At 45.1% G+C, this 22,870-nt stretch overlaps 3 protein-coding genes across 3 annotated transcripts in view; 2 read left to right on the forward strand and 1 right to left on the reverse strand.

Annotated features, from left to right (window-relative positions):
- Window positions 1-824: 824 nt before the first annotated feature.
- LOC310818031 (hydroperoxide isomerase ALOXE3-like) lies at window positions 825-6,403 on the forward strand (the record flags this gene model as incomplete). Its single annotated transcript, XM_083688789.1, has 12 exons — window positions 825-971; window positions 1,503-1,707; window positions 1,900-1,981; window positions 3,034-3,137; window positions 3,334-3,506; window positions 3,636-3,779; window positions 3,975-4,178; window positions 4,656-4,825; window positions 5,263-5,384; window positions 5,525-5,625; window positions 5,812-5,982; window positions 6,224-6,403. 12 exons carry the CDS (start codon window positions 825-827, stop codon window positions 6,401-6,403), a joined length of 1,803 nt encoding a protein of 600 aa, XP_083544915.1.
- A 145-nt stretch (window positions 6,404-6,548) lies between these two features.
- On the reverse strand, window positions 6,549-11,124 carry LOC310818193 (F-box only protein 30-like). The gene is made up of 3 exons (XM_083689010.1): window positions 10,974-11,124; window positions 7,775-10,295; window positions 6,549-7,462 (listed from the first exon to the last, which is right to left on the reverse strand). The coding sequence occupies exons 1-3, from the start codon at window positions 11,009-11,011 to the stop codon at window positions 7,259-7,261; spliced, it is 2,763 nt and encodes a 920-aa protein (XP_083545136.1). The 5' UTR covers window positions 11,012-11,124; the 3' UTR covers window positions 6,549-7,258.
- Window positions 11,125-19,939: 8,815 nt separating this feature from the next.
- The window catches only part of grm1a (glutamate receptor, metabotropic 1a), a gene marked incomplete at both ends in the record, with an annotated part of 25,511 nt that continues 22,580 nt past the window's right edge, over window positions 19,940-22,870 (forward strand). The window contains one exon of the mRNA XM_083689111.1: window positions 19,940-20,666. Within this exon, the coding sequence (XP_083545237.1) occupies window positions 19,940-20,666 (727 nt within the window). The remainder of the gene's footprint in view (window positions 20,667-22,870) is intronic.

The raw sequence follows: 22,870 nt of genomic DNA on the forward strand, positions 1-22,870 counted from the left end.
TTAATTTGTCAACATAATTTCTACCATTTTTCAAACACCTATTAGCTATATTGGTCCATAGATTTCTTTGGTTGGTCTATATTAGCTATATTAGTCCATAGAGACCTTACTCCCTTCTGCAAACAGAGTTATCATACATCAGAGTGTCGATCATGGAGAGTGTACCCATAAGAGGTGTCTGGAAAACACAAGACATACATTGTTAAGAATAACTTTAATTATAATTAAAAGGGGATTAACTATGATTTCACCTCTCAGTATAAATTCATACGTCTGCTATAGTAATTTGAGTAAATTTTTGAGGTGCATGAGGGATGCTGCAGGTGACTTGAAGATTTGCATGGCCTCAGATAAGCATTTCCATGGTCCAGATAAGCTCAGGATGGTCTTTAGTAGTCTTTAGTAGACACAGTCAGCCACTTCCAGTACTACCGTACGGAGGGAGAGAGACTCAGTACCTGGACTCTTCAGTACATGAAGGTGTGTTCTCTTATTTTCAAACAACACTTATAATAATAAACCCATAATTGCTGCAAGTTTGTACATTGCTTAATTGTAAACTGTATTGTAATTGAGTTTCAAACATAACATTACTGAGCACATCTGTAAGTAGCCTACGGAATAGATCTTCATCAAGACCAACATTTTCTAAAGTTCAATTTCAATTTTCAAACTATGCTCCGCCGTTGCAGTATCCTTTAAACAACTTCCTCAGCCTTCACAGAAATTATTCAAATACAGAAAATAGTATGATGAAAACATTTGTTGACAGAAAATATTGTAAATCCAAATATCTCTTTCCAGCTATTGTCCACTAATGTACTATGGCTGAGTACAAAGTGGAGGTGACCACAGGTGACATGCTACACGCAGACACCTATGACTACATATATGCCACATTGATCGGAACGGAAGGAGAGAGTGAGCGTACAAACCTCGACAGCTCTGGCCTAGATTTCAAGAATGGGATGGTGAGGCAGTATTTATGCAATGGTATCATCAACATCATTTGTGTAAATGTATCATATTACTGCATTCCAAAGATAGATCTTTGATTATCTAAGAGACATTTGACACCTTTGGAAAAGACTTCAGGGTGGTTGCAATGACTGTGACTTGAAATGGAGTTTGGTCATGTACAGTAAGTGAGTTGGAGAAATTTGAATTAAAGGTTTGCATGTCTTTGGCAAGGATAAAAAAAAACAAGCGTCTCACCCTTCACTAAAAGTCACTGTGTTATTACTGTTTTCTGGGTGTGATGACTGCCCATACTAGTGGCACTTTTTGGTCAGGTGGCAAGATTTTGTTTATGTTGCTGCTGTTTTGTAAACTGATGATTGCCACTACTGTTGAATTATCATATTTCATATTTATTTTGTGCATATTTTTTGTGTATTTTGTACGTTTTTAAGTGTTGTTTTTATTGCTGCACTCAAATTGCTCTCCGTTTTACTGAACTGAACTGATATCCCCATTGCAACTAATCGTTATACCCAACACAGACGGGCACTTACACTGTGAAAGCCTCCTCATCTCTGGGTCGCCTCCTCCTGGTCAAACTGGAGAAAGAGCAGTACCTCATCCTGCCAGAAAACATTTGGTTCTGCTCCAAGATCGTCGTGACGCCGCCTGAAGAGGAGAGCATCTTCTTCCCCTGCCACAGATGGATATCCAGGGGGGAGGTTGTGGAGCTGAGAGGAGGAAAAGGTGCGTCCCGTTGTTCTGGGTACCTTTGTAAGCCGTGACACATGCCTTTTAACTCTGGTTTCACTTGAGTTTACATGCACATCTACAGCAGGTGGCACACTTATTGCGGTGACATTTTCTGCGACCATCTCTCTTACTTATGTCACCTTGCAAAATCACATTATTTGTCCTTTGGCCTTCTTCATTTCACAGCAACTAAGGTTTTTGAGGATGAGCTCCCCCTACTGGTGAACCACAGGAGACAGGAGCTGGTGCATCAAAAGCTACTGTATAAGTGAGTGTTCTCCAGTGACTTGACGAGGACTGGCTCCACAGGTCATAGTACAGTCGTAACAGTGCTTATCTGTATAACTTGAGAATGTACAGTACCTTCTATGTTCACTGTGAGTGTGTGTGTGTGTGTGTGTGTGTGTGTGTGTGTGTGACTGTTTCTATATCTGTGTGTGTGTGTGTGTGTGTGTGTGTGTGTGGGTGTGTGTGTGTGTGTGTGTGTGTGTGTGTGTGTGTGTGTGTGTATCTGTGAGTATGTGTATGTGTGTGTGTGCGGGGTGTGTGTGTGTGTGTGTGTGTGTGTGTCTTTGTGTGAACCTTAGATGGGTCGAGTATGCTGAGGGAGTGCCCCACATGAACAGTGCCAGTGTAATCCAAGCCCTCCCTGTTGAACTTCACTTCTCCTTCACCAAAACCATGGAGATGGCCTTCACCCAAGTCACAGCGTGAGTTCAAAGCAGCAGATGAATACGCTCACTATGAATCCCACCAGTGCTCGTGGTACTGGACCATTTGTCCACCAGCATGCATACCCAGAACCATTTGTATGACTGTAAATATACAACATACATACAGTTGAAGTCGGAAGTTTACATACATCTTAGCCAAATACATTTAAACTCAGTTTTTCACAATTCCTGACATTTAATCCAAGTAAACATTCCCTGTATTAGGTCAGTTAGGATCACATCTTTATTTTAAGATTGTGAAATGTCAGAATAATAGTAGAGAGAAATATTTATTTCAGATTTTATTTCTTTCATCACATTCCCAGTGGGTCAGAAGTTTACATACACTTAAGTTAGTATTTGGTAGCATTGCCTTTAAATTGTTTAACTTGTGCCAAACGTTTTGGGTAGCCTTCCACAAGCTTCCCACAACAAGTTGGTGGAATTTTGGCCCATTCCTCCTCTTGTTAACATGAAATCTGTGGAGCGGTTAAAAATGAGTTTTAATGACTTCAACCTCAGTGTATGTAAATTTCCGACTTCAACTGTACACCTTGGTCTATAACCTTTCACATCTCTTCTCAACCACATCTGTCCCCCCCACCAGTTTGGCTGAGCTCAAACTGAAAGGTCTTTCAAGTTCCACAGAGCAGTGGGAAGACTTGGAGAAGATGAAAACAATCTTCTGGGGCAATAAAACAGACATTTCAGGTAGATCAGCTAAACCATAGGGTGCTCGTGCAACACAGAGCAATATAGAGGTAGAGCCAGCTGCTGTGGATCAGCAATAGCTCTTATCATTGAGCAACGAAAATAATGTTATGCCCTAGCTCTACTTCTTTGCATAAGCTCTCATGGACATTCAAGACAACAATGGATTCTGTATGTTTCAATGTCTCCCTCCTAGAGTACGTCTCTGAGCACTGGAAAGAAGATGACTTTTTCGGGTCCCAGTTTCTGAACGGACCCAACCCCAATTTGATCCAGCGTTGCAAAACACTTCCTCCCAACTTTCCTGTCACAGATGTGATGGTAAAGCCCTCCCTGGAGGATGGGAGTTCCCTGGCAATGGAGACACTGGTAAATGAAAGAGTCTAAAATAGCTGCACTGCAACCCTGTAGACATTCTATGAAAGATGAGGGATAGGGGTGGAACGTCTGTAGTTGAGTATTGTAACTTGCAAGCTTGAATTGATTCCCTCCATGCAGAAAGGGAACATATTCATTTGTGACTACAAGAGGCTTGAGGATGTTCCCACACGGATGGTCAATGGTGAACCACTGCCCCTCACTGCTGCTCTCTGCCTATTCTACAAGAACCCAGAGGACAAACTGCTGCCCATTGCCATCCAGGTACACTCAAGCATACTTGTGGTCATAGGGTGTCACAGATATTTAATCTGTGAGTGAGGAGCAGTGGACACATTTAATAAAAGATTCATCAATAAATTAATCTTAACAGCTTCAACTTCAAATCAGATGTAATCATTGATGACAAACATGTCCTATTGATTTCTCTCCACTGTCTTGGTTTCTCTGACCTCACAGCTTGGGCAGAAGCCCTCAGAGCAGAACCCCATTTTTCTCCCTAGCGACTCGGAGCACGACTGGATATTAGCCAAGATGTTTGTGAGGAATGCAGATTTCGTTGAGCACCAATTTAACTATCATCTACTTGGCACTCATTTTCTGCCCGAGGTCTACAACATGGCAACCCTCCGGAACCTACCAGCGATTCATCCCCTCTTCAAGGTATGGCCAGTGAATTCATATGGCAACAATAACGTAACGTAGTGGTGTCAATCCAAATAATTAACAGCTAAGCTATGTTGTCCCTAGCACCATGTTGTCAATGCAGTCATGAAGTACTTCAAAGATCCAGGATGTAAGATACGATATTAATTAATCAATGTTTCTGCCTTTTCCTTCCCTCTCTCTTTCTCTCTCTCTTTCTCTCTCCCTTGTTTCTCTCTCTGTCTTGTTTCTCTCTCTCTCACTCTCTCTCTCTCTCTCTCCTTGTCCTCCAGTTGCTGATACCCCACTTCCGTCACACCTTGCAGATAAATCTTATCTGCCGTGAGAGAGTTTTTGGGCCTGAAGGATCCTTAACTACTGTGAGGACTTACATACAGTAAAAGCACATCTGAGAGAGCAAGAAAACAATCTAACAGACAGTACATGAAGGATGAGTATGCTGTGCAAAAACAATAAATTATTTTATCCAATCAGGATTCCACTTTGGGTGTCGATGGATTGTTTGAACTCATGAAAAGGTCACTCTCAGAAATTACCTACAGCTCCCTCTGTCTGCCGGTGAACATCATTGGCCGAGGTCTGGAGTCCATCCCTAACTTCTACTACAGGGATGATGGCCTGAAGTTGTGGACCATCATCAACAGGTGGTATTGTGATGCTGCACAGCTATAATATAGCTTTTTTGTTGTCTCAATCACACCTTGGTTGTGTCTGACATTGTCCTTACTAGACATTGACAGCTCTCTTATGCCTGCACAAATGATGTGACGGAACACACCCAACTTACCAGAAAAAAGCCAATTGTCCCATTACTTTTGGGCACCCTAAAATAGGGGGACTATGCATAAAAAGTGTTGTAATTTCTGAATGGTGAAACCAATGTGTACATACATACCATCACATAAAAGCTGACAATCTCTACTTTAACCTCATAGTAATAAGTGTTTGATTTAAAATCCAAACTTCTGCAATGTAGAACCAAAATAAAAAACATGCTTCACTGTCCCATTACTTAGGCAGGGTACTTTATATTTAGCAATATAAACTGATATTTTAGCCAATGCTGTGTTACGGTCTCCAGCTTTGTCCAGGGGATGGTGGAGCACTTTTACCCCTCAGATGGTGACGTGTCCAAGGACTCTGAGCTTCAGGAGTGGATCGGTGAGATCTTCAACCATGGGTTCCTCGGAAACAGCAGCACAGGTACTGTACTGTACCCCCCACTAAAGAATAGGTTATGTAAAGCAAGAGAGCTTCTATTGTGATTGTAGCTTTGAAGCGTTTGTTTTGCTAGCAGGTATTAGCTTGATCTGTATTAGCTTGATCCTCATCCTCATCCACAGGAATCCCTCAAAAATTTGACAAAGTGGATGAAGTTGTGAAATTCATTACCATGGTGATCTTCACAGTATCAGCCCAACATTCTGGCGTTAACATGGGGCAGGTATGATATAGAAGAGAAGAAAAATAAGAAAAGATTACCTTGGACCTTGACTTATTCAACTTTTTTATTGAATCTAAGTCATAATAAAATGGCTCATGTTTTTTTAAATAGTTTTGTAATTTAAAACCTAAGTGACACATTGATCATGTCAATATTGCTTGATATTTCTGTCTCTCTCGTGACTAGTTTGACTACGGTGGCTGGATACCAAACAGCCCCCCAATGCTTCGCAAAGCCCATCCGACCACTAAGGGGAGCTCTACCATGGACACAATTCTGGAGACACTGCCAGATGTCGGCACAACTGTTAGGAGCATGGCCTTCATGTGGCTGCTTGGCAAGAAATACTCAGACTTTGTGAGTATCCTAGTCCCCACTGATTTCAACCTGTTTGATATTCTACTTGTATGCCTGTGTCTTGTCAGTTATTGTGGTTTTCAACTAATGACCTCACAGGCCTTATCACAAAACAGCAATAATAAAAGTCACATGTGTTTGACACCATTCCTCATTCCGTTCCATGCATTACAATGAACCGTCCTCTGATTTCTACCTCCACCAGCCTCCATGACCTCCACCTTTGCTCTGTCATCTTCAGGTTCCCCTCGGTACATACCCAGATGAAAGCTTCCAGGAGCCTGCCCTCAGGCAGATGATTACGCAGCTGCATGCAGATCTAGCGTCCCTCGATACATTCATCCCAGAGAGGAATGCAAAGCTTGCGCTGCGCTATAAGAGCATGCGACCTGCAGACATGGAGAATAGTGTATCAATCTGAGTCTGTGTTGTATTTAATGCCCAACAGTTCCTGCTTGTTAAGTAACGCACATCTATTGGAGCTTGTCTGATTCATTGACAATCCATAGCTCAGAGGAAAACTGTCACCAAATACAAGGAGCATGAAGACTAGGAAGATCACAAACGGTGGTAAAGACTTTTTATTAAACGGCAGCAAAATCACATGCGTTGTTGGGATATCAAATCTTCATGTGACCGTGTGTGACTGTTTCTTCCTTTGTTTTGGTTTGTATGTTTTTGTTCCTGGTCCAACCCACCCAGGAAGAAATCTTGTCTTTCAAGTTCAGTTCGCACTTTCTGACCCCAATATAAAGGCATAAAATAGAGGAATCCCTAAGTAAATCGAAAATGGGTACAAGAGTGTCTTGGGATTTGCAAATTTTATTAAAGTGCTAGCATAACTCATGTTATGCAACAATGGTGCAATATGGCAAATAACTTGCTCATCCCATGGCTATAACTGCAAGGCAAGACACAGTGAAAACATTTTGATCTTCCTCTGTTTGGTCAGTATGTCTCAGAAAAGTACAAAATAAAACTCCAATGTCTCTCCTCTCCATGAAAATATGTTACCAAAATAAGGGCACGATTTCAACACCAAACCATGCAAGTTAAATGTTAAACTGTATTCATGTATACCTCCTATGGAGAGACTGCAGGCAAAGTACTGTAACCGTGTCAAGCAAGTATCATTTCATACATTAAGGCTCTTCTCCTTCAACTTCCACAAAACACCAGACAGTCTTTTTCAATATAAAAAATAAATGTAACATCAAAACCTATTGTATTTAATTACACAGTGACTATAGTGTAGCTAACAGAGGTTAGGTATTGGTTAGGTCATGTGTTGCTCCTGCAGTTTCAACACGGAGAGGAGGGACCGGCCGTCCCTTGCGGTACACATGGATGGCAGTGGAACGGCCTCTGTTTTGCGCTCTACAGTATTGTACCGGCACTTCCTCAGGTGGTCAGACATGCTGGAGACCTCGGCGAACCGCCATTCACAAACTGGGCTGAAGGCAGTGCTGAATTTCCACACCTGCAAGAAAAGATAAGAGTATTGGTGAGAGGAAAAAGGGTTAAATCCACTGTTTTTTTTTTTGTGTTTTTTTTTTTTCATTGTACGTGTCAATGACCTAAGTGTATGTTGATGTTGGTCCTTTAAACTGTCAAAAGGCATTGAAAGTCCTTGAATTTGGATCGAAAGTGTGGTTGAAATACTACAAACAGGCCAAAAGTAAAAAAATAAATAATAATCCTATTAAGAATAGAATGTTAATATAAACCAGTGTCAAATATTTTAAGCCAACAAACGAGATTAAGAATTACATCTTGAATGCTAGTTTCTTACCCTGTCTTTTATCTGCCATGAGAAGGTGCCATTGGGGTACTGCCTCCTCTCCCACCGTAGTTCCACTATCCCCCTGGCTTGTAGCAGGCTAGCACACACGTCCCTCATGGTCCGTGACACCACCGACAGCTGACATAAGCTGAAGCCGTCCAGGAACCGAGCCATGTGCCGCAGAACCTCAAAGGGAAGCCCACTAAACTGGTCTAACTGGGACCTGCCCTCCGGTTCTGCCACTGGGCCGGGCAGCACCCCAAAAGACCTGAGGTGCCGGTCGTGGATGACCTTTGACCCCTGGGTTGAGGGGCAGAACCTCCGCTGGGAGTAGGTGCAGCCGTAGTAGGCCAAGGGGCACCGATGCTCCATCCAACCGTTGAGACCCGCGTGGATGTCCTCGTGGACGTTTTTAAAGTGGGAGGAGTACTCGTCCCTGCGGAAGAGCTGGCCGCACACGAAGGAGAACATGTGCTGGAACCGGTTGGAGGGGATGTTTCGGATCTGTGGAACTTCTTCCAGAACCAGGTCCAAGCGGAGAGTGCGGAAAGGGCTGGGGTAAGAGAGCTGAGGGGCAGCGTGGTCGCAGGCCGACGCAGAGGCCACGTCCCCGACCCTCGTGCTGGTCACCAAGATGGCCGCCGGGAAGGTGAAGGTCTGCGTGCCGAAGTCGACGTGGAAACCGTCTACGTAGACTGTGTCAGAGATCCTGCGGCACTCCCGGGACTCCTCTAGGCAGAAGAGGAGGGCTGCAGTGATTAGGTCAATCTCCCCCAGGCCCATGGGGTCGTCCTCCTGCTCCAAGTCTGACGTATCCACAGCCTTATCCTCCATTTTGGGTCTAAACCTATAGAGAGGCCGTTCAGAGTACATGCCCCTCCGTCCATTGGACATCGCAAACTGGCCTAAGCCTCTGAGCAACTGGTGGTGGTTCTGGAACTTCCGCTCCAGCCCTCTGTCCTCTAAGATCACATGCCCGGCCCGCTGTGCGATACCCTGGTGAACATGCAGGGGTGGTGCTAGAGGAGTGGGCGTGAGGGGCTGTGTTCGGGAACCAGAGGGCCCCTGAATAACAGTAGGTTTTAAGTCAGCGTGCACCTTCACAGGACAGACTGCTTCCAAGGAGGAGCTACTGGTTCCGGGCTGTTGCTGACCTGCTGTGCCTGAACCAGAAGCTTCGCATCCTGTCCCATTCTGGGGCCCTTTCCCACTCCAACAGCCATTACATAGGCTCTGCTCCTCCAACCGCTCATCCTTCCTCACCACATCACCCGAAAGCTCCATACACTCCTTGTCATCGGTGACAATCTCCATAGCAACATCGTCATTTCTGCTGACCGCTTTGAGCTCTCCCACTGGCCTCGCCTCATCATCCTTCATCTCTACATTTAGAGAGTCTGCAGCTTCCGATTGGTGAGAGCTGCCGTTTTGCTCCGCCTTCGCATCCGTCAGGGCACCACTGATTGGGTCTGTGTCTTTGACTGTGTTGCCCAGGACGCCCAGAGCCGAGACCAAGCTTTTCCTGAGCTGCACTGTAGCTTGGTGGAGCTGGCCGTAGCACTCCTTTACATCCACACCCTCAGCCACCAGAGCTTTGGCTTCGAGCCCATTGTGAAGATTGCCATACCTGTCACTGTTCTCCCTCCCCTCCGCCACAGCTCCTCCGTTAATATGCTCCGTGTTGTCAGAGCTGTTGGCACTGCTGAGGACATCCAACGCCGCCGCCAGGCTTCTCGCTGTCTCAACAGTGGCCTCGTACAGTTTACTATACCGCTCCTCGTTCAAACCGTTAATTCCGTTGGCGATTTTATCCTTTGCCGAGCTTGACGGTGACTGTGACGACAACAGAGGTGATGACTCAGAGGTGGAAGCGACGGGAGGAGAGGTGGAAGGGACGGGAGGAGAGGTGGGAGGGACGGGAGGAGAGGTGGGAGGGACGGGAGGAGAGGTGGGAGGGACGGGAGGAGAGGTGGAAGCGACAGGAGTAGCCACAGGTAAGGCTGAGTCTGAGGAAGTGTCCCTCCCACCCTGAGCGGTAGTTGGCTTTCTCTCAATTGTTGGCGCCATGGCGACCACTTTGAGGGACTCGAGCAGAGTGCGCTGATCCTGCAGGGCGAGGGCCATGTCCAGCTGCTCCACCTCCTCCACACCCCGGCTCAAGCTCTCATAGGAGGTGTAGTCCAGGCAGCTGACAGGCCACCTGTTCCACTCCATAGTGCAGCACACCACACCCGCGGGACACACCTCCAAGTGTGCAGGCATGCGGCTCCGTACCAGAGTGGCGGGGCAGCCGAAGCCACTGTTCAGGCAGGGCACTCTCTCCAGGGGGCAGAGGAGGCGGTGCTCAACCCCTTTACAGGCATGGAAGACAGCCCCACAGACCAGGGGACATGTGATGAGGTCACAGGAGGTGCCGCGTTCAGGTCTGGCCATACACCTATGGCTCACACAGGTAATACAGTGGCTGTGCTGTTGCTCCATCTTTAGGGGGGTGTGGAGTGGAGTTTGAGAGTGCTGAAGGTCCACAAGTCTGAAAAAACCCCAACATGAAACAATGTCAGTCCTTCAGAATTTGGGCAATGACAGAGAAATGCAATGAAATCATCTGAAGCCCCAAACATTCCTTACTGGTAATGTGACAAGCCATTCAAACCAAAAGGCACTGTAAAAGTGTCCTGTTATAAAATCCTGGCTTTCTTGTCAGCATGCACATCTTAAGTTATTATAACCAAGTTAAAACAGTGCGCTAACTGACAAAATACTTTGTATACTAAATATTGGCACCTGGCTAGGCTACACAGTTCATACAACAATTGCCATCTATGTTCAGAACTCTGCCAGCGATGAATGACCTAATAATAACTTGGCTTGCCAGCAAGTGTTAGCCTAGCGCTGCGCTAGCCATCTTGTTTCAATGTTTGCCAGCAAATGACTCTAATGCATCTCTGCTAGCTAGCTAGCTAGCTAGCGTGATCAATAAACAAGAGCGATGTATGTTAACACAAGCGTAACTAATGAAGACAACGAATACTGTTTGGAGGGGCTGATTCAATAAACTGGCAATGTTATTGTTGTCGTGATCATTCTTTAAAGATAACTCTTAAGATAGCAGGACAGTGTCGCAGTATGAGTGACGAAAGGAGCAACTAACTTTCAGCTGTCCCATGCCATGGACAACAACTCCAAACTTCAAATATGTATCACCTACCGTGGCGTTGATATGGTCCGATTGCTCAAAGTCTGCATATATTATCACCTAGCTACTTGTCCTTGTCTCTCATACAGTTAAAAATGTGAATGCAACGACTCTTTTCTACATATTTATTCTCTGTCTTTCAATCAACCTCCTTTTACGTTGTCGCTCCTTGTATCAACCGAGGAACACGATCCAAGAAAAGACAGGTTCCCATTGGATAATGGTTGTCATGTGGGTGTGGGGTGGGTGTTATCCTCTGTGAAACTTTGACTTGTGCAGTTTTCATCTGATTGTCTTACTAAGATCGTTTCATTGCAAAGTAATCCTGTTACGTTCACGATTTATATTGTGATTGGTAAGAAGCGATTTCAGAAGACACTTATCATTTCTAAAGCTATCATTAGGCGAGACGCTAGTTGATGACGCGCGTCATCGCGCAGCCGTGACGTAATGGGAAAATGGTCCACCCCGATTCGGAGGCTGGATGCTGCATGGAAGGGCTTTGCACTGTAAGTAATTCATGTCATAAGCATGCCTGTCAACAGGCAAAATCACAGGCGGTATCATGTTCATATGCTTCTGGCTTGTAAACCCTGAAGGCTCTCCTCCATGTTATCTTGCATGAAAATACATGGAGTAAATGTTCTTCCACACCTGTCCACTTCAAATGAAGAAATTCACAGCCGATATCTTCCAGTCACAGCCATAGAAGTGATCAGCAGTGGTCAGTCACTGCTGAAAATAAATGCCGCTGTTTGCCAATAGCCCCTGAATTGTAAATGGAGTCACATGCTAGCATGCCATTAATCCGAAATTACTAATATGTGCATGGCCTTTAATTACAGAAACATGTCAAATTAAACATCTCCCTCTGCTCACTATTTTTTTTCATTCCTTCACACAGTACCGCTGCATTCCTCGTTTTCCACTAAACATTGTGGTAAGTATTGTTTACAAGTTTTATGAATAAAATATTTGAAGCTGTATACGTATTTTATTACACGATGCAGAAACAATACAAATAACATGCAAACATGTTTGCTTCCCACAAATTGAATGTCCATTGTGTTCCTCAAATGCAAATTCTGTACTGTAGATTATCCAAAAACAGGCCACCTTTTGAGACTGAATTTGTTGTAATGTTTGTTGCCCTGGACTAGACGGCTTTATTAACTTGCCTTGGCTTCAAGCTCCCGCTGTTGTGGTCTACTGCTTAATTGCTTCCCTCCATTCCACCACCCGTGTTTGTCTAGGTACATGTGGGAGCATTTCAAATGTGTTTGGGAGCCCGAGTTTGATTTATGTCCCAGACTGGACTGCATAGTATTCAAGCCGTCAATGATGCAAAGCATTACCCAGCCTCAGTCAACAGGGGGCACTGTTACACTGCTCTTAACACGACTGACGACTGTGAGTTGTGTAGAACCTGTCGCCTGGTAAGCTTACCCATTATGGGGTCGTAGGAGTGGAAATGATGTAGCTTACGTATTGCTCTATTAAAGAAACACATAGGTAGAACTAACTTCATGAATACTTTTCTGAAAGTTAAATTTAGTTTCTGCTTTGGAAAGTGTCCCTGTGTTGTATGTATGGCTTTTAACTAGACATTCCCTTGTAAAGACCTCTTCACCCTCACTACCCCTCACTACCTCCCTCACTACCCCCCTGTACTAACCCTAACCCTAGAGACCTCTTCACCCCCACTACCCCCCTGTACAAGTTTTTCTCCTGTTAAAAAAAAAAAAAGCATTGTGACTGCCAATGAGCATCGATTACTTTATCTTATGATGACTGATGGATAGATGATTCACTTACTTGAAGAAATGTATTTGCTGTAAGTCGCTTTGGATAAAAGCATCTGCTAAATGCCATAAATGTAAATGTAAATGTAACATGTCTTATGGTTTCACTGAAAGACAACAGACAATCAAATGACATGACTAAGTGGTAACAGTGTTTTTATTACTGTGTTATTGTTCTTGTAAATACAGTGCAACAATTATTAAGTTGTTACAAACATTTACCAGAGTAATAACACTGTCTGAACACTAATCAATGTTACCAACACATCTTAATTGAGCATTTTACTCTTCCACACAAGAATGTATAATTTCAAATTTCAAACTTTAAACTTTATCCTCTCCTTCTTGGGTGCCACTGTCTGAGCCTTGAGAGAGAAAAGGTGAAAGAACAGAGGAAATCTCTTTTAGGCAAAAGTTATTTAAACTATTTAATTATCATAACAACTACCATATTGTATGATCAGCTACCATAGCATAACAATGTTCATCGAAATATAAATGAAAATACCATGTGCGACGCAGTACAACAGTATTAGCCTAAGTGCTACTTACAGGTTTCTTTTTCTTCCCTCGGAAGGCTCTCCACAGTCCCTGGAAGCAACCAGTGGTTCCTCTCTTCCTCTCTTTAGCTGTCATTGTTGTAGAGAGGTTGCCTTCACCGCTCAGGGAAGTTGATGGTGTGAGGTTCTCAGTGAGGGTAACCATGCTCGAGTAGAGGAAGCTCAGCGCTGAAGCCATTGGTCAGAATATAAGGTGATATTGAGCTGCTTGTAGTCGTCCAGAGGGGCCACTGAGTCGTCTGAAGCTGTTGCAGCTGTTCAGGCTTGGATCTCCATGCCAGTGAGGGCGTAGCCAGCTCATTTCTTTTCTCTGTGGGAGTGGGAGGGCGGTCCTTATCCACGAAGAGCAGTTGCATGGCAGGTGAATTGATGATGACCATCGGCTCCCATTCCTTCAGGTCAGGGAACTCCACTGCTGAGCTCAGACTTGACCAGGCTAGGTCTGTAGAGGTTTGTTCCTCTAGGGTCAGGAGCAGTTGCAGAGCAGATGAACTGATGTAGAACATTGGCTCCCACTCATTACTGGAGCCAAAGCACTCCGGAGCTCTCAGGGAGGCTCTGGGGAAGAGTCATCTAACCAGCTGTGGCTTTCTCTGCAAAGAATTACAGCTCAAGTCCGAAAGCAAAACACAATGGCTATAATAACACATTGCAAACAGCCCAATATAGGCTGAATATCAACAAAACTGACCATAGCATTGAAAGCAAAGGCTATCTAATTGATTTTCCACTTTCATTAAAAAGTGAATGTAAAACTTCTATATATTTTGTATGATTATATTGCCTGCGAAAAACAAACCACAACCAACAGTGATCTAGGCCCAATTATTCCCCAATTAGGTGTAGAGAACATAGGGGACACACACACACACACACACACACACACACACACACACACACACACACACACCCCTTTGTTCCTGTCGTAAACCATACACAAACACATCCCCCACTCTGAGGCTCCATTGGGGCCAAGACAGACTGTAGTTCTTGCAATTTACTTATCTTTATCCTAAATGTGCTATTACAAGTCTTGCAACATTGCTTTATATTGTAATCACTTATTGTTTGATATCATTATCTCCTAAAATACGAAAGAAAGACTTTGTCTTTTTGGTTCTTTTGGAGCTTTTGAAGAGGCTCTGCCTTTACTCTGTTTGAATGACCTCCTCAAAGGGGATCCTGAGGTGATTCCTTCCGGGATGAGTGACCAGCTCTGCACAACTGGAGACAAACCCAACTTGCTCTTGGCCTCGGAATCTGATAAACTCCGTAAATATCGCCTTCTTCCTCCTTGTACTATTATGGCATTGCAATGTTTCAAAACCAAAACCAAACCATTACAATTATGATTGAAGTCACCTTTATTAATCTTTGCAAATTCCTTTTGTGTTTCTTAGCATAGTAATAAAATCCCATCTTTATAAAGAAGTGTTGTTTCTCTTGCTTTGACAAATGCTGGCTCTATGAACAATTAAAGATCTTACTAAGATATTTGATGAACATCAAATACCCTTCAGATTATTGATATGAAACTGACTGTTGAAGTAATTACTCTGTAAAAGAACAAATCCAGAGTTTAACTTAAGAATCTCTGCTCAAAATTCTCAGTGGTGCCTTCAGGTAATTACAGTATTAATTTGAAATAGTAGCCAAATTAATACTTCCAAGTCATTAATTATCAACAGTATTTAGACCCCTATACCAGCTACGTAGGCCTCTACACTAATTGTAGCCTAATTCCATCAAATATTTGACTTTTGAATTTAGAATCCCATTTTCCCTCCTGATGGTAAATCGGGTAAAGTTTGACTATGTAGCATTGTGACCCTTTGTGTGTGTGTGTGTGTGTTGATGGCAGCTTGGGAATAGCCAATAGCTAGCTATACATAAAGGCAATAGCTAGGCCTAAATGCTAACAGTTAAGGCATATGCAGGCTTGCCAAGAGGCACACCCATATGGAGCTATCCAGTGCTGAAACTGACACACCAGCCCACAATCCCCTGGTTTTTCATTGGAATTTAAGCAATCAATAAAACTACTGTAAATCACTATTCATTGTTTGATGACAGTTTGCGGATGGTGAAGTATGTTCTCTTTGGTCCCCTAACAACTCTTGATAATAGGCCTTATGGGCCATCAATTGCCGGTTGCAGGAAACAGAACAAACAAGACTTTGATAGATGAGCATGGAGCTGCAGCTGTCACCGATGACGTAAGGTCGGACCTGAAGGATGGGCCTCCCAAAAGGTGAAAGATTGATTGATGTTCGTTCAGCTCATACGAAGACATAAAACAGAAATGTATGACTCATCTCTAGCTCAGTCCATTTATCACAACGTTGGGTCAAGATAGGGACATCAATATTGTTTAGAGGGATACAACACAGCAAGGCCGTTAACATGCATGGCCACACACAAAAAAATTCCCATCCTCAAGTTCTGAATGTAACAATGGGGACGTAGAACATTCAAGAACATTCCATTCCACATTCAAGAACATTCCAGTGATTGAGACAACGTCTTTGTCTTTTGTACTCGGACGATCAATACTCAAAAACACAAAATGTTTAACGCAGTTAATCATAAGATGATTCTTAGGGGGAGTCTTAGTCTTATTATTTTTAGTCAGAGCGTCCTGCGTCAGACTTTTGCCTCAAACAAACTCACCGCACTGTCCCCCAAAGCTCCAAAGTCCCTGGCCTTCAAGATGTCTCTCTGTCTCTCAAATATGTCACTGTTAGTCTGGATCAATCTCATATCCATGGCCCCGGGGCACAGGCAGTGGCAGTGCCATAGCGAATCGCCTCCATAAATGTTTATTTGTGTTTTGGAGCGCCAGGCCTGACTCATGACTCGACCCTATCATGCACGGAGAGACAGCAGTCATGCTTGGGGGTTTGGGCCGCATCTGCCCGACTCTGGACGTTGCGTGGGATGCTCCCACCGGGGTGAACATGCAGACTCCCTTAGTCAACTTCGTTTGCCCCTCATCCTGGCGTAAAAATGGAAACTACAAGAGCTACCTTTTACTTTTAGAGTCAACTTCGAGGAGGCCTACCCAGTGTCTAGTCCTACAGTACGTGTCCCAATAATCCCACGAGAAGACAATCAAAATACCAGCTGTATAGCCTGTTTCATTGACAATAGGGTAATCGATTAGAGGTTCGCAAAAAAAACAAAAACAATAAACATTGTTGTCTGATTTAATTGTTATTGGCTAATAACCTATATTCATTTGAATCATTGCTTTATTCGCAGGCTGGTTGGGGAGGTGAACACATGAGGGCGTAATTGTTTTACTTAAGAAGACATTTTCCTCTGAATATGGAGTATTATGCTAAGTGACGGGTCACAGGTAGTCTCAGTCTCAAATTTCAAGCACTGAAAACAACGATTTGAAGGATATTCTGATGGACCTTATTAAGTAGCTTCGTTAATGCTGCTATCCATATATCACTCCGATAAATGGTCATGGGCTGTCATCTATAATAATCAATCCACAGTTATCCCATTTTGATCCATAGCCGCCTACTTTTCAAATATCCTGCTCCTCAGACTGACTGATGAGCAATATATGCAGCTTTGCACAATGTACACACAGTTATACGTTCACAAAGTGACCGAACACCAGAGGGCAGTCTGTTGCTTTGGGTCGCTGTCCTTGGTGCTGAAATTACACAATTCTGATGAGTGTTGTTTACTTGAATCTCTGTGGGTTTATACGGGGGTCATTGTCACTGAAACATGATGTAGCCTGTGTATTTGTTTCTATCGGTATATAGCTAAATACTTTAACTTTGTCTGATGAAGGAGCATTGCCTTGCAGATCAGGCTGACATTATTGTTCATTACTGTTAGGCCTAGAGGAGGACGATAATGTGTGACGTCACTGTGTGTGGTGACTTCTAACGTCCTTCTGTTGCATTTGCTGTCTGGTCCGTAGTCACGCCTGTTCTGTAGCTTGCATCTTCTGTTTCTACACGAAGTCTACTAAGTCTGTTTGACTGTTATTCTCAGTACAGTAGTAACGCCATGTGACATCCGTTCCTAATAAGTGACGCTCTCTCCCTCCCTCTCTCTCGCTCTCTCTCTCTCTCTTTCTCTCTCTCTCTGTGTGCCTGTGGGTGAAATAAAAAGAGAATGAGAGAGAGAGAGATCAGAGAAAGAGTGAGATGGGGGGGGGGGGGGGTAGGTTGATGGCGTCGTTAAATTGGAGAGAGGAGTGACATTTATACACATTCTGTTTGCAGTCTGATTAAAAATCGCGCGCGCGCGCGCACACACACACACACACACACACACACACAACCCCCCCCCCCCCACACACACACACACACACACGCACACACACAACCCCCCCCCCCCCCCCCCCCCACACACACACACACACACACACACACACTTGCCCAAGTCGCGCTGCATGTATCACCGCACTCCACGGGGCGCGTGTCAGGGAGCCAAGTCCTACAGTGTGCGCGACGGTTGTTTACTTTCGCCTGCTGCTGTCTCCCCCACGTGCCCACGCAAACACGCCCCTCGCTAGCTGTGCGGACTCCTTTGTTAGTTCTCCAGACGCTGTTTGATACCGTGCAAGCAGTTTATCGCCCTGCACGGTCACTCATGTTCTATTTGTTGAGGAGAAATTGATGATATGAAAATAATGTGCCAAATGCCCAACTTTAATTCAAGCACCCTTCCGAATTGGTTAGATTAATCACAAAATGGCATACCGCTGTTACATTTGGCGCAATACATGTAGGCCTAGGCCTATCAGTTTGCCTCCTCTGTGAGTCTGTGACGGTGTAGGTAGACCTAGGTCTAGTCATTAGCCCATGTCTGGCTGGGAAAGCTCTACCTTGTTCAAACCTTGGGTCAGACAGACCCCGGCCGGAGGGTACATCTGGCATCCCTTCCCTGCCCTCCGCTTTAGAGGTCAACCCATGTGAATCAGATACAACCTATGGGCGGAATCAAGATGATTGTCACCTATCACCAAATAGGAAAATGTATGTTTGAATTACTGATGATTACTCCATTACCTGGTTAACCATTGACAAAAATCCGAGAAACTCACATCGTAGCCTAAGTGATGTTGCCGTGAGACGGGTCCCGGTGATGTGAGGTGGCGGGTGGGGGGGGGGGGGTGGTACGGTAATGGGCCGATTCACAGTCCTGTAGACAAACATCATCTATCCTACCTGTCTTGTCAGCTCGGCTCAACGCTGTAATGCGGCACAACTCCGGTACACGCTGATGAACCCCTAGGTGAAAAATGATAGGGACTGTCCAAAAATAAGTGACCTGTAGTGATTTTTAAACGCCTGCGTTTTAGCCTATCCTATTAAGACCGCTGTTCTTCTGACCCGGTGAGAGAGAGAGAGAGAGAGAGAGAGAGAGAGAGAGAGAGAGAGAGAGAGAGAGAGAGAGAGAGAGAGGAAGAAGAAGAGGAGGGGTGAGGGGCTCTCGTGCTCTCACTGGTGGAGAGAGAAAAAACGTCCGCTCGAGCGATACAAACTCAAGTATCACAGCCAAGGACCGCGCGGCACAGAAGACTGAGCCGAGACACGCGGTATGTCTACCGGATCCAGGTACGTCCCAAGTTCTTCCCCCCCCCAAATCATTTAGGCTATCTGCGAAGAGACGTGTGTAGAGGGTGCCCGTTTTGATATGACCGTCAGACAGACAGATGAAGACAAGTGTGCAGGGTACGCAGGCTTCTCCTCATTGTAATCAGCCTTATTCGATCATTCCTTGAATGTTATGAATGAGGCCACAGATGTTTGTGAACGATGCGTTCGGGTAGGAACAATTGCACGTTGCATGTTTGATCGTATGGAGCGGGAGGATATGCTACCTATACAGAAATCCTGGATTTTGTTCAATTAGTTTATGTTCAGCAACAATTTCACACCAGTCAACGATGCATGTGGTCTCAACTCATCTGTCATCAGATAGGCTAACTCAGTGTCATAGAATGAAAGATTGTCCCTGATTTAGTAATCGATTGAACATACAGTATCCAACATTTTGTGACCCTGGAAAAATCGGCACCTAAACTTTATCAGAGGCACCTGTCCGACGGCGTTTGGTAATTTTTCGGCTGAGGAAGAGAGTTCGTACGCTGTCCGTGGTGCTGAAATAGGGTTGGCGGCAGCACCATTTCTTCGACAGACGAGGGGGAGTGATGTCGAGAAACCGATGATAAACGACTAATAGGCCTATGCTATAATCAGTGTAGTTTAAATACCCCTGTCATAATAATTTCATGTAATGCGCTCGAGGCATAGTGAATTAATGTGTTTAATGTTGGCCTACATGAGCCGAGTAAAACACTCATGACCGATATTGAATGCGAGGTCCTACAGTGTTTTCAAAGTAAGAATATACTCTATACCATTGGCCAGATAACTGTGAAACGTTATCTTCACGTTGTCTTGTGTTTTATGACAGTTGTGTTTCTATCTCTCTGCAGGTGTGTGTGAATATGCTCAAGGCATTGTGTTCGCAAATCATGGTCACTGGGTTAAACGTGGATATACCGAGAGACAACCGACGTTCCTGCTCAACTGCCACGAGCGGTTAGTATGCCCGCGCAGCTGGCACCGCTCACGCGATGTGGAATATGGCACGCGTAAAGATGGGTTTCCTTGCGCTCCTGTTTCTCCCGACGTTATTCTTCGATGTCTTCGTGCTCTCTCAAAGCAGAACCCTCTACGAGCGGTCGGTGGTCCCGCGAGCCGCGCCCCGGTCCGTGGCCCGGATGGACGGAGACGTGATCATCGGCGCGCTCTTCTCCGTCCACCACCAACCTTCCGCTGAGAAGGTGGCCGAACGGAAATGCGGAGAAGTCCGGGAGCAGTATGGCATACAGCGGGTGGAGGCCATGTTCCACACGCTGGACCGGATCAACGCTGACCCCTTCCTGTTACCCAACATCAGCCTGGGCTGCGAGATCCGGGACTCCTGCTGGCACTCCTCCGTGGCCCTGGAGCAGAGCATCGAGTTTATCCGGGATTCCCTCATCTCTATCCGGGATGACAAGGACGGGTCCAAGTGGTGCATCGACGGGACGCCGTCCACCCAGCCCCCGCCCACTAAGAAGCCCATCGCCGGCGTAATTGGACCGGGCTCCAGCTCCGTAGCCATCCAGGTGCAGAACCTGCTCCAGCTTTTCAACATCCCACAGATCGCCTACTCCGCGACCAGCATCGACCTGAGCGACAAGGCGCTCTTCAAGTACTTCCTGCGGGTCGTGCCCTCCGACACGCTCCAGGCCAGGGCCATGCTCGATATAGTCAAACGCTACAACTGGACCTACGTGTCTGCGGTGCACACGGAGGGTGAGTCACAAACAACACACGGATTTTGAGGGAAAGGGTGGGAGAGATGAAATGCAGTGGCGTGGATATGGAGAGTTTTGGCGCAGCTGTCAAGTTGATTTCGTCTCGACTGTGTCATGTATTCTAAATGCGAAATCCGTAGGCCTGTTTACGATAAGCATTGATAGATGGTGGTGGTGGTGGATACATTCGGGAGGGCGTTTGGTAAACTGTTAATTATACTCGCGCACGCCTGTGAGCAATACTTTGCGTTGGAGTGATGCTTCAGACTTGCTGTAAAATCAGAAAATCTGAGATTAGCTGTCAAATGTAATTCCCTCTCTCCATGGTCTCCACTTACTACACATCCTGTTTATACATCTTGTCTATACATCCTGTCTGTTTGCCTGCCTGCCTGCCTGCCTGCCTGCCTGCCTGTCTGTCTGCCTGCGTCTCTCTTTCTCTCTCTTTCTCTCTCTTCCTCCCACTCTCCCTCCCTCTGTCTCTGTAGCTCCCTTTTAACACATCCACATTTCCTGCCATGTATCCAATCTCACTTTAGCCACAATTAACTCTAATTGTTGTCAACGTTCTCTGATTGCAAACGTGCTTTTGTGTTTTTTTTTGGTATCTAGTCATATTAGAGGATATTAGATTAAGAGGTTGATAGGAGAGATAATTAGTCAGCACAAACCTCTCTCTCTCTCTCTCTCTCTCTCTCTCTCTCTCTCTCTCTCTCTCTTCCTCTCACTCTCCCCTCTCACTCTCTCTCTCTCTCTCTCTCTCTCTCTCTCTCTCTCTCTCTCTTCCTCTCACTCTCCCCTCTCACTCTTTCTCTCTCTCTCTCGCTCTCTCTTAGGATGTTTTAATGACATGCTAATTCTATTCCATTAGCAAATAACAGGCAGGCTCCACTGTCCCCTTTATTTGCATATCTAAGCATGTCTTAATGAATCAATCAGTCTATCCATATTTAACGAAGCCGCTAACGCAGTGTTTCCTTGTGCTCCTCCTGTACTGCTCAATCTCTGGCCGGGGTCATTGATGGTGAAACTAGCCTCCAAATGTTATTACCATATCTATTCAACTGACGATGCCTCTCCTATTCACGTGAGATGGAGCCACAGTGTGTATGTAGTGTACTGTGGTGGATGTGTTCCTGTCCAGTCTTCATTCATTGGGAGGGATGACTAGCCTGCTCTTCACAGCCTGCCAAGGTGTTCATGTAACGCCTCTCGCTGGTGTCCGTCACATCCACATCCTGCAGACTCAACACTGCACAAGCTCACATCCTGCAGACTCAACACTGCACAAGCTCACATCCTGCAGACTCAACACTGCACACATATGCTCACATATGCTTATGTAAAAGATCCTCCACCAAATTTGCCCACTGCACTGCTTCCATGTTCCATGTCTCTGGCGGGAATGGAATGGTGATGATAGTCTGATATTATGGGAACTGTGGGGGATGGGAGGGACTTGTAGTCCTATGATAGACAGCCCCAGATGGGGGATTGACCCCGGCTCATCTTGCACAGGGGGAAACCTCTGGGTGAGTCAGAGGAGTTGACAGGTCACAGTAAGGTTGAAGGGGGAAGAGTCGGGGGTGAAGTGCCCAGTGGCACAGCTAGGGGGCGCCAGGGATCTGACCTTCATCAGACCTGGGAAAGACCCACTGGGACTGAAGTCTTTGCAATGGCACTGTATGTGAAGGCATGCTGGTACAGTAGGCTTAAAAATAAAAGTAAAAGTAGCCCACTATTATGGTGTAAAATCTCAAGGACAAAATGTGGAGGCCACAACAACAGGTCCATTGTCACAGAATGTTAATAACACTACAATTATCTCTGTTTCCATTGTATTTACTGTAATATCAATGCTGGACCCGCAGAATGTTGTCGTAGGGTATTTGAGTGTGTTTGGTCTGAAACCATGCGCTTTAGGAAAAGGTTGTTAAGGAAAAGGTTGTTTGCTTTATTAATGATAAAGCAAAGGTTGCTTTATTATTAATGTTGCCTGAGAGAAAAATGAGGAGAATAGTGATAATTCATCTGGAGGTTTGACTAAACCACTTATTTTCCTCATGTAGATACTTGGATTGATGTGATAGACCCAGTATGCAAAGGCTTAGAATAGGCAATGAGCCACATTGTGTGAATTCACCTGTTTGAATCGTGCGGTCTTCACAGACAGGTTTGAGTGGTAATCACGACCGACTGCAC

This window comes from Argentina silus (genome assembly GCF_951799395.1).
Source record: "Argentina silus genome assembly, chromosome: 17".
Classification (NCBI taxonomy): Eukaryota; Metazoa; Chordata; class Actinopteri; order Argentiniformes; family Argentinidae; genus Argentina; species Argentina silus.